Source organism: Styela clava, chromosome 1 (genome assembly GCF_964204865.1).
Source record: "Styela clava chromosome 1, kaStyClav1.hap1.2, whole genome shotgun sequence".
NCBI classification, from domain to species: Eukaryota; Metazoa; Chordata; class Ascidiacea; order Stolidobranchia; family Styelidae; genus Styela; species Styela clava.
In genome coordinates, this window is record NC_135250.1 from 1577819 (window position 1) to 1594494 (window position 16676).

Consider the following 16676-nt stretch of genomic DNA (forward strand, 5'->3'; position numbering starts at 1 on the left):
ACAGACCAGTCAATGCGTCGTCTGCGAAGCGAAAATATAATTTGCGTAAAATTTACAAAATACTATTAGTCAGCCTACGCGTTTCCAGTAGGCGCTCTTGGGCGCGACATGTTACCATACCACATCAATAGCTGTATTATTTTTCAACGCAAGAAGCTATATTTAAAAAAAAAATTCAAACCAAGTTCACGCGCAATAACTCCGAAGAAGAAGAATCAATCAATCAATCATCATTTATTCGTCAACACAATTTAAACATGGTATGATATATGAAAAAATATTACAAATACAAGTGGAAACTAACTTAAATTGTGTGACAGGAATCGCGAGGGACCTCAAGAGGTCTTCAGGCAGCGACACCTAAGCCCAATATGTCATCTCTAACCAAAGTTATGGGCGAGAACAGTATGCAGTGGCGTAGCATCCACCCCCGTAACCCCCGCCGTCGCGGGAGGGCCCAAAGCGCAAATGGGGCCCGAGCGGTTAGAATTTAGAAATTTCAGCCGAAAAACCAAAAGCTGCATTGCAAAACTAGTAATGCGCATCTTATAACGTTGATGTTAGTTCTTCTCAAATCGTTTTGTTACGTAACAATGCCAGGGAGTCGTCGATTTTCGGCATCTTGTGGTTTGATCGCACCGGCAAAATTACGAAGGCTGTCAGAATGATGTCGAAGGCAAAACCTCTAAGTGGCGCACAGAAAGGCAGAAGAGGAAGCACGTATGAAAAAAATTAAAGTAACCAAGATGAACGGCAAATTTTAGGTTACCATTGCCTTTTAATACGAGAGTCTTGTTACGCCACTGACAGCATGCCAATACTACTCTAACTAAATAGAAAGTTCATGCTTCCGAAATCAAATAACTGGCAAACTAATGTCATACCCGACATGAATGGTGAACGAACGAGAGGCCGTGGTTCGCCATATCATCCAGCTATCTTTTTTCGGCTTTCCTTTCTCCCGGGAGCGAGAATTGAATCACTTCAAGTCAATACGGTCACGGAAATATGAAAATGATTCGAACCAAGAATTATGGGCGTTTCATAGGTATTCGTAATGAGATGACGCACAACCTGAAAAACCTAACCTGGTACACATTCTATGTTCAGGTTGTGCGCCATCTTGGTACGAATACTCCAGGAGCACCGAATTATGTGATGTGTTGTGATCTCTAAGTCAGGGGTTCTCAAACCTATAGAGCCGGTGAGGAGATTGACTATTACTTACAGCGCCCAAAAATAAATTTATAAATATAAAAACATATGGTATTTACAGATTAATGTTAGTAAATTAAAATTACTTACTAAAACTACTTGTACTTGCTGCTTGTCAAATTTTATTAATGTGGTTATTCCTTATTCGGATTGTTACAAAATTAACCGAGTCAGTATTTTTTAGGTAAATGGAATAGCTCGCGGAGCGGTTTGTTGTTTTTCAATCAGTAGTTGTTCAAGTATTTTTACTTCGTTTAATACATCTGTGAGGGCCAAAGCAATATATGGTATCGATAAATTCCATTTGCAATTTAAAAAAAAATAAAATTTTATGGGCATTTTTTATAAATAATTTGTACAAAAGATCCGACTTAGAAAATACTGGATCAAAAACTTTACCTCCGTCGCTGCATTGCCTGACTTTCACGCACCCGGATGTCTGGTTTCCATGGTAACCGGGAATGCACGCTCCACATTTATATGAACCCTGCAAAAGTGAGTATGTACAACATTGTGGTGGGAAATGACTATTAACGAGACAGAAGAAAACTTAAGGATCAGATACTCAATCGGAGAAAGCAAGGCCGGAAAGCCGGATTAGTTATATGGAAAACAATTACTTTCCGCGTGGTTACCAATCCAGGTCGGTTATGGGATTGTAATTAATTCCATCAAAGTTATTTCAAATGGCCGGGAGCCTAGATGACCTTGATCGGTCCTGCACACCGACCCACACAAAGCAATAATCAATCACTGTTATTACTGTCGAAAAATGGGTACTCTTGAAGTATATGCGTACCATAATGGCGGACACCGTAACGATAGTATGTGTACCAGGTTAGGGTCAGGCCATAATTTTATTCCAATTTTCCCTTTTTGAGTTCTATTACGAGTTCGAGGACTAGCCAAGTGACTCCATTAGTATTTGTACCTAAAATTATGACCTAAACCCAACCTGGTACACATACTACGTTCCGGTGTCCGCCATCTTGGTACGCATACTTCAGGAGCGCCAAAATATTTTCTTTATTGGATTATGTTTATAATAGTGTTGACTTTTTTTTGTAATAATAAATCAAACTACATAGCATTGTCTACAATTCATAAAGTTACCATATTTGTAGAGTTACTAATCATATAATTTCAGACCCCAACTTTACTCCGACGCATAAAACTACTCACCGCAGTATTGATACATTTAGAGAATTCCGCACATCCGCCATTGTCAACTTTGCATTCGTCGATATCCGTGCATACCTGGGTAACCAAATAAATCGAAAAATAAATTATTTAGTATCTTCGTTATATATGCAATAGTAACAGCAAAACCTCAAATGAAATTTAAATAGCGAAAAATTTTGTGAGAAGGTATCGTGCATATCGTAGTGATATATGAGAAAATGGTTCTAGGAAAATTCGCCGCAGGAAATTTCGCTATAGGAAATTTTGCCGCATAGGAAAAATCGCCGCATGAAAAATCGCCGCAAGAGCATTTTGCTGTAAAACAATTATTTGTGATAAAAACAGGTTTTTTTTATTCAAAAAAGATTCTTTATCTAAGAGCATAACCTAACCCTATAAACTGTTTTTATCATAAATACTTGTTTTACAGCAAAATGCTCTTGCGGCAATGTTTCGTGCTATCAAGAATCCTTGTTTTACATCAAAATGCTCTTGCGGCGATTTTTCATGCGGAGAATTTTCATATGCGGCGAAATTTTCTGAGTCGAGATTTCCTACGGCGAAATTTTCGGACACGAACAAAGCAAAAATAACACTTCCGAACGGGTGACAAAATAGAGCTGACTCCGTTATACCACTATCGTCTCTTTTCTGTGAAATTCATCAACCCCAAAAAACTCAAAATATCAATCTATTGACTTTAATTTTTACGCCAATCGAATCTTCTCGTCAAGCGCCGTCGCCCGTAGCTTTGCTAATAGATGAGTCTCATTTACTTCCGAGTGAGTGTTAAGGACTCGTATGACAAAGTAATAGCTTTCTAAAGACATATTCAAGTATAGAAAATATGGAGGAATGCGACTATTTTCACAACAACAACCAACTCTACAAAAACAACATCAATTTAACTAAACAGCTTATTGATCAACAACGTGTCAGAAAATTCACACATTTTTTTGTGATCGGCTATTCGTCGCTTAATCATCTCATGTTTAATAGAGTTGTTATTATTACGTAATTATGATGAAACCGCTGATAAGAATGAGCTAAATATATATCTGTGAGAAAAGATACGTGTTTGATTATTTATTTTTTTTAACGACATATTCGATGTTCAGGGCGAACGAACGATCTGTACATACAGTCACTGAATCTTTTGTACAAAGTCCCCGCGAAAAAAAAAACGTCTCCAATGCTCAGAATAAAGAAATTAGTAATAACCAGTTAGAGTTGAAAATGCAGATTGCGCTGAAATTCATTTTCAAGCCCAGCTGTATATTGGATCTCCGCTCTAGAAGACCCTTATTATCAGTCGTTCTGTCTGTCTGTGTATCTGTCTGTGTGTCCAAGCAGTAGACGTAGAGTCTTGAGGGCTGGACTGATTTGTATGAAATTTCACACGTGTGTTATCTTGTCACCCTAGTTATGTGCGTTTCACCAGAAGTCCGGATTGATGTTGCGTTTTCATGGCAGCAGCAAAAAATCCTTTGATCGTTGAAAATATTCCCATTTTCTTATAAATTTTCGCCATTTTCTCGTCAACCAAATCGAATATCAAAATTCCGAGTATCCTACCCTCCGCGGGAGAAAATACTTTTTCTAACGTCGTCTTACATCTGGATAGTTCATAAACTAAGGAAGCCTTATGGATTTCAGTGAACGTTTTTTAATTATCATCCACAGCATAACCATGCACACGGATACCGATGAGCCGCACAGCGATCAAAATGAACTGGCAGTTCTGGTACAATTTTCTCGATACAAGGGCGTCTCCGTATTACTCTTTTTAGCAAACTAGTAAACTGAAATTACGCGGGCCTCAAGAAATGGCGAAGATCCATATTGGGCGCCTACCGGCTTGTTTATTTTATTTTAAATCATAGCGGGGTTGTTTTCTCACATCTCACATTTTTCATTAGTGGCGAAGTCTCTGTACAAAATATTCATGAAAAACACTCTGTACACACACTAATTAATATATATATAGGGAGCTCCTTTTGAAAGATCCGTCTGGACATTACCTACTTAATTTTTAGTGATTTGAATTGATAGGAGTGGAACGACGCAGCGGAGACAAATCTTGAATTCCGAGCTCAGTAAATTTAATTATTTGATAACAAATGCGGTATCTGACAATTTGTTTCAAGACAGTTGGCTCATGTCCAATCAGAAGTTAGCAGATATGCCTCGGCGAAATAATAAATCTAACATTTCTGACTTGTTCAGGTAATCGGACGATAGGTCACAGTTCCCATTAAATATAATAAACCTAAAAATATCATTTCCAATTTCACCAGTCATTTTTAGTTAGCAGCGTCAACTCTCCCGTTTACACAACAAACATTGCGTTGAAGTCATAGACGACACTTTGTTATGTGGGCGTCTTCAATCAGAGATAATCGCTCAGAATGACATTAGTTTCTGTTGCCTTGGCGCCACAAAAATGTTCTTATCAATAAATTGAAATAGAATGTTTTTAGTATTATAGCGAAATACTAAAAGTTTAATGATGCTTTTTATTGAGACGTTTAAAAAAAATTTCTGAAGCGTTTCGTCAGGCCCAAATAAACTGCTTATCATATCACAAGAAGTCTGGTTTTAGTCGAAGAAACGTTACAGAATATAATTTATGAAAGTGTGATGCAAGAAATTTGAACTACTCAATCTAATTGTTCTGATTCTTACAATAGTATCCATGCAGCTCAGATTTACATACACAAAGACAAAGTATTCGTTGGACACACGGGCGTGTCTAAAGGGGGGCCATGGAGGCAGCCGCCCTAACAGCACGTTATAAGGCTGAGTTTGTTGCTTAGTTTGTTTTAAATAATAATATTACAAACATTTTACTTTTACATTATTTATTTTGACGCTCCAGAAGTATGTACGCCAAGATGGCGCACAACCTGAACCCTAACCTGTTACACATACTATGTTCAGGTTGTGCGCCATCTTGCTGCACATACTTCTGGAGGTCCTTTATTTTTATGTATACCAACATCCATAATGTTGTTTATTCCAAAATTATTTTTGAAGTTGGTTATAATGGAGTATCCTTACTTAGAAACTCGCCCCGGGCAGCAGAAAAATTTGAAACGTCCCTGATTGGGCATATGTTAATTCCCATCCAAACACAGTCATTTGTTGAGGGTTTGTGAGTTTACTTCGATCATAGACAAATAAACCAGAAAATTCCCCGGGAAGTTTAACCAATAAAAAATATGGACAACTCCTACAAAATCCAACGCTAACCCACATTAAGAGGCATTTATGGATAGGATGTTTCGTCCACCGATTAATTGAACAACACATACCTGTTTCTGAATAATTCTTTCCGCCACCTCAATCTCCTTATATGATTGTTCGAATCCGCCCTCAGGACAAAGGTTGCAGTAATATCCGCCCTGGGTGTTAATGCAGCCAGCTATGGCTGAACAGGGATCGAACGACGTCTCACACTCGTCTATGTCATCACAGTGAATCCCGTTACCTGAAATATGACGTAATAAATATATAACATAAACAATAAAAACAATTGTTCATAACAAAGGAAGCAAGCAACTCCAGTCACGACAGGCGGAGTAACCATGTCAACCGCTTTTTATTAGATAATAAACGGGCTAAGAAACCTGGCTTGCCAGCTGCGGTACGGGTCATTGTTTTTTGGGGCAGTACCTCATTCGGAAGACATTAGCAAACAATAGGAATAGCGTTTAAACTAGCAATTCCTCCTACTTCTCTACACCTTACCTGTGAATCCCGACGGGCATCTGCCGCAGGTAAACCCGTCTTCTGTATCTTCACACTCAACTTGACTATCGCAAGGGTTGCTGCTGCATTTCCTTATCACCGGGGGTTCTGTTGGTTCCTCGACTTTGATGATACTAGGCTGGGGAGGCTCTGTAACTTGAAAACGGCCTTGAGTTGGCGAAACTGGCTGAGTCGGTTGACTGTACAGACCTGAAAAATATGAGATGAATGTAGATAAGCCTAATCATATGTCGACCCACGGCATCTCGTACGGTTACTAGTCCAGGTATAGGGAATAGGTGGAATTCTGGAGTTGGAACCGTTCAGTGACGAGAAGTCCAGTAATCCTCTCGCACACCATTATCTTGAACGGGATGTGAACTTGCTGAATCATTTAGAACAAACATATTTCATTTTGCTAAGGCACCCTGGTATTATGCAAATGAGTACACTTGCTTCAATATATAAAAGAAAAGGAAGCCCCATGTATGCCTCAAACAATAAATAGAAAAGTGGTTCTTAACCCTTTTTTAAACCACCCAAGCCCAAGTCCCAAGAATAGGCTCAAATAACAAACGCAATTGTGGAAGAAAATTTAAATGACTAATTTTAAACAATCATTTTACATTTATTTTTCCATAAATCACTTCAAAGTGAGAAAGATGAACTTGTTTGCCAACAGCGAGTTTTTGAAATCGTGGGTAAATAGATGTTGACTGGTTCTTACGCTGTGATACTCCCACATATTCAATTACTATTCAGCAACACTTCATAACAAATATAAAATAAACAATAAAATTTACAAAAAAAATTAAATCAATAGCTTCAAGTGTTTGTTAAAAAAGAAGGCGACCCAAGAAGATTTTTATCCGACCAGGTTTTTGGGTCGCGACTCATCATAAGTTGAGAAATATTAAATCTTACTTTTCTCGCCTGTACATGCACTACATTGTTGCAAAGTTCGCCGAAGCTCTTTTGTCTCTATCGCTTGAGCCTTCATTCCTGCATGGATGTCTCGGAGAACCGATGCCAGATCTGAAAGTAATGTTGCAGTGAATCGGAGTAAAAGGCGAGAGAGAGCCGCACAAATGTAATGGACACGGGGTAACGTTACCAGTACCAATGTTGACAAGGCACTAGTCATTGCTTCGACTCATACATCGAAGTGACTCGAGTCATTTATTCGAAATGGAATGACTCGGGCTCTTCATCAACTAACAGCCGATGAAACTCCACTCAGTGATTGACCCGACTCTTCACTCGGATTACTCGGGTCTCGGAATTTAGGGAATTCCACTGATAACTTCACCATGTGATGTGCACCCAACCAACCTAAATTGACCTACTTCTTACATCTCCAAGTACTAAATATTGGGAATCGATAAGTCCATAAAATGCGGGAGAAGGTAATTTTCCATGCCACCAAGAACAACAGCGATAATTTAGCTTTAAAACTATCCTTGTAAGTGTATTATTGTATTACAGGAAACGCAGTTCAGTAAAATTTACTTACCTGAGATTTGAATTATTAGTTCCGACACTGGTTCATAGTTGTTCATCATGTTCAACAGAGTCGGATCAGACCCTGTGCCCATGTCAGCCTGGGTGCAGTAACCGCCATAGTTCCTCCGCACTATTGGAAGTTGCTCATCATGGAGTAGAACCGCCTTTCGCATGTGAGTCTGATTATGAATAGACTGTGTTTATTCATAGAAAAATTAGGTAATTTAGCAATTGACGTTTATTTTAACCAGACAGTTGAAAGAAAATCAATTTTATTCAAATTACGAGAAAATGAGATATATAATAATGTATAACGGATCTTTTGTACAAAGCCCCGTCCGCCCAAAAATGCGCTAGAAATTCAAATTTTTAACTTATTTTTAATCCGAACCCTAACTGAATAATTACTAATTAATTATTTTAAAACGTGGTGGAAGTGTTTTTCTCAAATCTCATATTTTTGCATTAGTGGCAGGGCTTTGTACAAAAGATCCGAACGTATTTAAATGCAATTAAATGGTATTTTTATTCCTGCCACAACATCCTTGCATTATATGCATACGTATTCATTAGCACAGAGGCATTGAGAAAGAATTGGGAGTTAGTGTCGTGTAACTGTGAACTCTACTGATAGGTATGTGTAAATGATTGGGATATATATATATATATTTTTTATTCTTGTTGTCAACTTTAGAACTCTGTTGTTGGGGTCTGTGTCGGAATCAGTAAATGAATTACATATTTGAAAGCGCAAAGGCGAATAATGACCCTTTAGTATAGTGATTCTATGTCAGGAATATGGAACAAACGAACCTTTATATCAATTGTACTCTTGGTACCAAGTTTGACGATCAGAGTGCTGTTCCGACTTTTCCGGATTTGATCTGCGATCCAGGGGTGTTCGGCCCTTCCCTTCTCTGCACAGTCAAGTATGAAATGAGTTTCAGCAACTCCTGAACTGAATGAGAAACAGTATTTAATAACAGCGTAGGCCCAGGTCATTTGCCAGGGGTGAGGACTAGGGGGTTTGAGAATGCTGAATGGTCAATTTTGGTTTAAAACACACGACCACATACAAACCGTGTTTCCCTGCAAATAGGACATTGTCTTTCTCACACTAGGCCAAGGGTGGGCAACCTTTCTCGGCTCGCGTGCCGAAATCAGATAAATTTAACGACAAAATTCCTCCGCGTGCCGACCAAAATTAAAAAACAATTCTTCGCTACTTTCAACGCAAAAATAAACCAAGTTTGGTACGCGTGCCAGGGTTTGCCCAGCCCTGCACTAGGCAGTGGTTATCAACCTTTTTTTCTTTCGTGGGCCACTAACTTTCTCATGCAAGTGAAAAACTACAAGAAAAACAAGACTCTGTTTGCAAAAATAAATACTTTCACTTTAGGAATTAGAATGAAAAGCAGCAGCATCATTCATTGCCACTACAATAAAATATTTGACTATAATGACACAAACGAAACTAAACTCTTTAATAACCATAGTAATTTTTAATAGGCTTGTGACCCACTTGAAAATGTCTCTATGGCCCGCTGGTTGAGAACCAGTGCACTAGGGCTTATTTTGGGAGGATGTATTTTATTTTCATTTATCAAACACAAAATTACAAAGTTGAGAATTACAAGATTTTTGAATATACAAAATTTGAAAACCAATATTGTTACTTATAATTAACAGGTTTTTATTTAAAATAACTGCTAAACATAGATTATTTCAAACATTAATCATTTAAAACATGTAGGAGAGATTTTTTGCTATCGACTAGGTCTTATTCCGAGGAAACGCGGTACATACTTTTGTACGTGTGCGATTGTCTCATCGTATTTTTCATTTATATTCATGTATTATAACATTGCTCACAATCTTTAAACTAAATTAGAGAGCATTTCGCATTTTTTAACTTATTTTTCTATGTCACAAGGTCTTTTCTGTCACATGTTTAGGATGAGATTTGGTAAGCCGGCTTAATCATGTGGCATACCCGGCCAGTCCATGTCAGGTATGGGATTAGTTAGCCAGTTATTTGTTTCAATTGCACTGACTTGAAAGTTTTAGCAGCTGATTTGAATTTCCGTTATGTGTGTTATATGCACTAGAAAAGGGGCTAGCAGAAAAATGTAAATGGCATATGGAGACGCGGTACGTAGAGCACGTGTTTACACAATGCTCAGTACAGCACTGTCGAATGCTGAATTCGAGAGCGCTTCCAATCATTCGAGAAAATTATATATTCCAATTCTCGGAGCGTTCTGCCGCGGTCGTCGAATGGCGAATCGTGTTAAGCTGTGATCGTATAGTGGTTAGTACCTCACGTTGTGGCCGTGATAACCCAGGTTCGAATCCTGGTCACAGCAAGCTTTTAACTTTTCGCTTTTAAATTTTTCATTTTCTAACAACCGTCAAAGCTTTATTATCAAATATAACTAGTATTTAGATGAGCTCAGGCCGCAATTAATATTGACTTCGATCATTTTATACGCAGTAATAAGCATAATCGCGTTCATTCTTATTCTAAATTTAAATGTGATTGAAACTGGCACCGCGTTACAGTTTTGGAAATTTTCAATATATTTACAATGTTTAAAGAAATAGGATATTTTTCATGAAAGCCAAATTAGTCGCGACCCAAGTCCTCTCATTTGATTACCAGTCCATGTCGGGTACAGTATGGAAAGACTAACCAGCTATTCATTTCAGTTGTATGAACTCAACACAGGACGAAATAAAAAAAATATGACCGAATATTCAAGCTAACATGTTTTTCTCATTTACAAATTGTTTATTTTCTCCGCAACGTAAAGGAAACGACCATATACGCGCCGTATGAAAAGCGCATCTTTCACAACTTGAATTGCCCATAATGTCTCAAAGTTTTGGAAACTTTCATGGCTTTCCGTCATGCGTGTTCGTTTGTCCTGTGTGTTGCGATATTTGTACAATGGCTGAGTTTACAATATTAAATCATTTTATTTATCGCACCGTCGTTGGTCCGAAATACAACTCATCTTAAAAAAGTATGTTTGGATAAATTCGAAGGTACGTTTATTTCTGGAATGTTTGGCTCGAATGCAGCAAAGCGATAAAGTCAAGATTTGATTTCCTGTAATCAGACTAGCTGGCAAAAACACAAAGAACGTCGCCGCATCGGGAACTTGATCGTTGCTGTATCGCATCCGAAACACGATCAGCGACGAAATACCTTTTGGCCTTGCCACATTTTATGTCAGTTCGCTCAAAGTAGCGTTACGAAATTAACATAGTCAAGTCTGGGCCATGCTTTCGAAAACAGATGGCGACTGACCGGTTTGAAGTGTTAAATAATTACTGTAATTCCACCACAAAGGGGGTTGGAACTGTTCCACGTTGAGGGAAACAGTTAAAGGTCAAGGCATTATCGTAAAACAGCAGTATAGCGAGACGGCATTATCCTATTATCATCTCATCGCTAATCTCCTGAGCAGTCTCCTATGATTTTGTTTATCTTGGTTAAGATGGGACAATAACCTAACCTCATTGTCCTAATCAACTAACCTAAACAGAAGCAAAGAAAAGATCACATAATTAGTGGTTTGTAGTAATAAGATAGTTCCCACAAGCTACTGTTCTTACACGAGACATTTTGCATCTTCACAACGGCTATTGCACCCATAATACAGCTAATTGCGGTTGAGGATCGGCTTGGAACGCTTTTATATCTTCAAGAGTAAGACCAAGGATTGCAGGGTCCCGGCCAAAAAATTTGCCTACCTAGACTGGCTGGCCATGTAATTGTGACGTAAAAAGTTACATTTTATGGACAATATTTACAATGTTACAAAAGCAGAAGCGGAAACAATGATCCTCGTGCCAAAACTAAATTTAATCCCAATCTCAACAAATTCCTTGAACTATTTTTAGCTCAACATCAAAATTTGGTTTCAGTTTGGTGGAGGCAACATCGGGCGGGCCAGATTGAACTACCTAACAGGCCGGATTTGGCCCGCGGGCCGTAGTTTGCCCATGTCTGTCCAAAACTCTTAGAACCCATGTTTTCCCGCCTGCTAGCTGTTGCGGTCTAACTTGGAAACTAGAAATCTAATCTTCTTTCGTATATGAGTATATGCGCGTAAAAGTGAAAAACTTGCGGATGACTGACGCAATACCACAAACGCAGTGGTTGGATGGTTTGAGAAATTCGCCATAAACGTTATTATATGGAAATAAACAAAATTACTTTCTGTATTTCGGCATCCGTATCGCAGAGAAAGTAAGAAATAGTTATTCGATTTGTAATTCAGTCCGTGACATCTACGGCTGGGCATTTCGAATGGTAAATTATTCAAATCGGTTCAAACGAAATTTCGCATCGCCGCCATCTTTGATGGAACATTCATTGCGTGGAACAACTCAGCGAACTGACAGAGTGATGAATTCTATGTTTTTTCGTAATTTATATGCCTGTGATTGGTCCAATCACAATACAAAATCAGTTCTCGCATACAGTTACATATCTTTCAAGTATTCGAGATTCGAAAAAAATATTCGATTCGATTCTGAAATCACCAGTTATTCGAAAATGCCCAACACTAGTGACGTCAAGTTCATGATACAGCAGAATTCAGCACAATCCAAGTGATTTCGAAGACTAGATTTACAATTTAACGATGCCAGTTGTGGTTTCGGTAATCAAATATTTTTGTTTGAACAACCTCGCCAACTCTTTGTAGCTCTGCCAAGTAATTTAACCCCGGAAAAGTTATCCTGAAATTGCGGCAAATTACGTTAAGAATTCACGGTGACATTCGCAACAAAATATCGTTTCATATGACCTTTGGACATTCTGACAACTTTGCTCAGAGATGATATTCTTTATTTCTGAGTGAGTGCGCATGGCTTTGCTTCGAGCAAGTTGCCTAGACAAATGAATTCATGTTATACAAACTCGAATATTTATGGAATCCTAGTACTGTATTAGGAAAAAAAACCAAATCGAATATATATTTTCTAAACTTTTGCAATATAAAACCTACTGTGACGTAACCTGCACAACAAGATTCTTATATCCTAATTTCACCTGTGATTACATTCTGCGGATACAATTTTCGGATCGTTTGCACAAAGCTCCCGCCAATATACACCTCCGTTACCGTTCAAAATAAGGAAATTAATAATTATCCAGTTAGGGCAAGGGATACAAATGCAGATTGCGCTGAAAATCCAAATTTTCAAATCATTCCTAACCAGAGCCCTAACTGGATAATTATTAATTTTCCTATTTTGAACAGTAACGGAGGTGTATATTGGCGGGTGCTTTGTGCAAAAGATCCAAAATTGTATCCGCATAATCACAGGTAAAATAAGGATATAAAAAGCTTGTTCTGCACGTTACGTCACAGTAGGTTTTATATTTTGCAAAAGTTTAGAAAATATATTCGATTCGGGTTTTTTTCGTAATACAGTACTAGAATTCCATAAATATTCGAGTTTGTATAACATGAATTCATTTGTCAGGGCAATTTGCTCGGAGCGAAGCGTGCGCACTTACTCAGAAGCAATCGGGACGAGAAGAGAAATGAGTGCTGTAAAGCAGATATTCCCAAACTGGGGAGTCGCGACGAATTTTAAGGGTCGCAAAGAGTACACCAATTTCCCATAAAGTACTTCATCTATTGTGCTTTTTAGACTTTTGATTCGAAACACAGTTATTAAAACTAGAGCAAAACATAAATATGACGATTTTAAGAGAATACATAGGATCAGAGAAACGACGCGCTTGCAAAACAATGTCGTCTTAAAAACGGTCGCCGAAAATTTTAAGGTACTCCCGAAGTATGTGAACCAAGATGGCGGACACCGGAACATAGTATGTGTACCAGGTTAGGGTTAGGCCACAATTTCAGGTACAAATACTACGGGAGTCATTTTGCTAGTCCCCGAACTCGTAATAGAACTGAAGAAATAAAATCATGGCTTAACCCTAACCTGGTTCATATACTACGCTCCGGTGTCCGCCATCTTGGTTCACATACTTCGGGAGTACCAATTTTAATATATTGGAAGGGGTCACCATCTTAATTAAATATTTTGGAGGCCCTGTTAAAGGATTACAGTGGCGAATTGAGCGTTAATAAATACTGACCGACTCGAGAATAAAAAAAGTTCACAGTCAGTTAACATACAGATAAATTTTGAAATTTCATCTTCGAGAAATTTTTAACAAAGCATACATGTTCATTATGAATCAGCAAATGCTCGTATAGACCCTTATTTGTTGTAAAAGTCTCAAAACGTCTCATAAAAATGCGGCCACATTGACAAAGTACTCTACAAAAAGCGATGATGACATAAACCCTGCAACTGCAGAAAAATTACTTACTCTGTTATGACGAAATGAATGAGCATTGTGTGCCATTGTCCGTTAGCAATGCCAACTTTACGAAAACTGGTCACGTGCAACTCGTCGTCATCGGCGTCGCTTTCATCACGTGACTTAATCGAAACTGAAATAAAGACAAAAGTAGTTTTTATAATCTTTCTGCACACTGACACAAATATATTTTTGGGACGTTTTGTATGATCGAAGCTTTCCCCACACCAATATTAAATCAATTTTGTTGGGAATTTGTTGCAATAAATGCTGAAGGATGTACCAGAGCAAAAGCGTGGAAGAAGGATAGAAATTTATCTTACCAAAATACCAACGCTAAAAACGTGGTATTAGGTTATTTTCTGAGCAATTGATATTCAAACGCTCGGACAATGTTGGCCCAATGTTAGCATTGGAAAAGAACACTCGGGACCCTGAATCTTTATAACGAGATGTTAACAAGAAAGCGGCAACGCTAAAGCTGACGCATTGAGCCTATCAGCTATGACAAGAAGTAACTATGAGTTTAACGTCATCTCGATATCTGCATTATTAGTGAGTCTTAAGTAAGTTAAGCCCAATGTTAGCATTTTGGCAAAGACCTATCAGCTCTCGATTACCTAACACAGGATGCTAATAAGCAAAAGCATACGAAGACGCTAAAGAACGCAAATTACGGACATCCAGAATAGACACTTTAAGATTGGGGGCGGGCGCGTTACGCCTACCAGCTAGACAAGTACTAACTAAGAGTTTAATTTCGCCTTATCATTTGCATTATTATCGCGGCTAAAGTAAGCTAAGATTTGTGGTGGTCCCCGATATAAGCTTTTCTCGTTCGCATATTTTCCACATGGGTTATATACGATACCCACCTTTGTCCTGTCGTCCGTTCACAGTGATTTCAAAATACTTTCTCGGTCCGGATTTTTCATAAATTGCAAATACGGAAACAAATTCTTCTGGCGGGACTTTGAGTTCAAACGCCAACGAAATTGTATGTGCTTTCGTAAGCGTCCGCGCTACTTTTTCTGTCACTCTGATCGCGGACTTTTCACTTCTGGCTGCCCTCAGTAGATCAACTTCTAAAGAAGAAATGCAATATGATTATTTTATACGTCTTTCACTCCGAATAAGTCATTGCACCAGCAACCTATTGTTTGAAGAAGCTATTCTCTTGCAATAAATTGAATATATCCGGTCCGGAAACGCTTACGCAACTTATTATGCCCTGACATAAATTGTTGAACGTGTTTTCAGTGAGAGACTCTACTTTTCTATTGTTATTATTAAAGCGCATATAACAGCATTTCCCAATCGGGGTCCACAATGCTACAATGTTGGGCACAAAACCAATTTTAGGTTTTCTTTTACAAGAAAACTCCCAATTGCATTTCTTGATAAGGTTATTTCACAAGGTGTTTTCCTTTTGTTGAGCATGAATTGTTTGAACATAATGGGATTTGGAATCTAACAATCAAAACAACACCATAGATACCACGGGAATGACAAACAGGGGGCATGAGTGCTAAAAGCCTCTGAAAGGTCGCCACAACCTATGAAAGGCTGGGGACCATTAGCATATAACAACGGATGCATCGAAGCGTTTTTTGTAGCACAATTATAAGGAGTTCGTAATAAAAAGATAAATTTTTGGTATCTATGGAAATGATTTAACACTTCATTTTGCATCTACCGCATCGAAGAATAGATTTAAAAATGGAACACTGCTCTAGGGGCGCTCCAAAAATATGTTTACCAACATGGTGGTAACTAATTTTGTTCGCCTACTTTACATCAAGTTGTGTAAAGGGACTGAAATATAACGGCATGGGGTATATTCATGTACACTAACGAGCACAATTGTAGGTCCCGAGGTATAATTCGGAAAACGACCCATCCGAGTTTTGGTAACTATATCACCACTAGCGGCTGTCTCGGTTGATCTTTGACTGTCAGGGGTTAAAGTTCATCACAAACCTGCTTGAAAGGTCACCAGACTCGGACAACACAAACCGCAGTTTGAAAAGAACAGCTGATTTAATGACCTTGTCGTAAAAAAGACCAAGCACCCGGAATTAATGCGACGCGACCACCCGCTACGTTTGCGGTCGTGTGGCGTCGCACTGAACGGAAATATTTAGTTTCTGACGTGCACGTACTAATAGGAGGCAAACACATAAAAACATAAACTAAATAAATAACCAGCCTACCACGCGATAAATCATTTGATAATTTTTTCGATTGAAAAAGCAAGAACACAAACAAAGTCTGCGTACATATGGTTCACTAATACTTATCGGCAAATACACGAGCTCTGAAGATTATGATTTAAAACTAGCTTAATATAAAATAAAAATTGCCAAAACAAGGCATACGCATGTATTACACGGGTTTTAGGTTCAGTGATCTTTTTTCATCATGCAAGAATAAAAAACAATGGAACACTGCCTCGTAGCAGATAAAATTATTTACATAAGATTTACGTATTTATCCAGGGGGAGAGGAAATTCGATAAGGCGGCTAAATCCTATGACAAACCACGGTTTCTCGCCCGGTTACCAGTCCATGTCGGGTATGCGATCAGGTATTTGTTTTCAGAGGCACAAACCTCCATGTCCTTGTTCATCCCATTCGTGTGGTCAAATTTAAAGTCAAGTTAATTCGA

The 16676-nt window shown here is 38.3% G+C and overlaps 2 protein-coding genes and 1 non-coding gene across 6 annotated transcripts in view; 2 read left to right on the top strand and 1 right to left on the bottom strand.

Annotated features, from left to right (window-relative positions):
• LOC120348511 (uncharacterized) overlaps positions 1–16676 on the top strand; it is a 101007-nt gene that overhangs the window by 18294 nt on the left and 66037 nt on the right. The gene's annotated exons all lie outside the window — the stretch shown is intronic.
• The window catches only part of LOC120348343 (thrombospondin-4-like), a 31007-nt gene that overhangs the window by 11541 nt on the left and 2790 nt on the right, over positions 1–16676 (bottom strand). The window contains exons 2-10 of one of the 2 annotated variants that reach the window (XM_039418462.2): positions 14884–15093; positions 14018–14141; positions 8464–8608; positions 7661–7829; positions 7072–7182; positions 6148–6357; positions 5712–5887; positions 2398–2472; positions 1615–1702 (exon numbers count right to left, since the gene is read on the bottom strand). In XM_039418462.2, the coding sequence (XP_039274396.2) occupies positions 1615–1702; positions 2398–2472; positions 5712–5887; positions 6148–6357; positions 7072–7182; positions 7661–7829; positions 8464–8608; positions 14018–14141; positions 14884–15093 (1308 nt within the window). Of the gene's footprint in view, positions 1–1614; positions 1703–2397; positions 2473–5711; positions 5888–6147; positions 6358–7071; positions 7183–7660; positions 7845–8463; positions 8609–14017; positions 14142–14883; positions 15094–16676 lie in introns of both variants that reach the window. The other variant, XM_078115984.1, reaches the window with a different exon arrangement.
• Trnah-gug (transfer RNA histidin (anticodon GUG)) lies at positions 9945–10016 on the top strand. Its single transcript has one exon. It is a non-coding gene; the product is annotated as a tRNA-His (tRNA).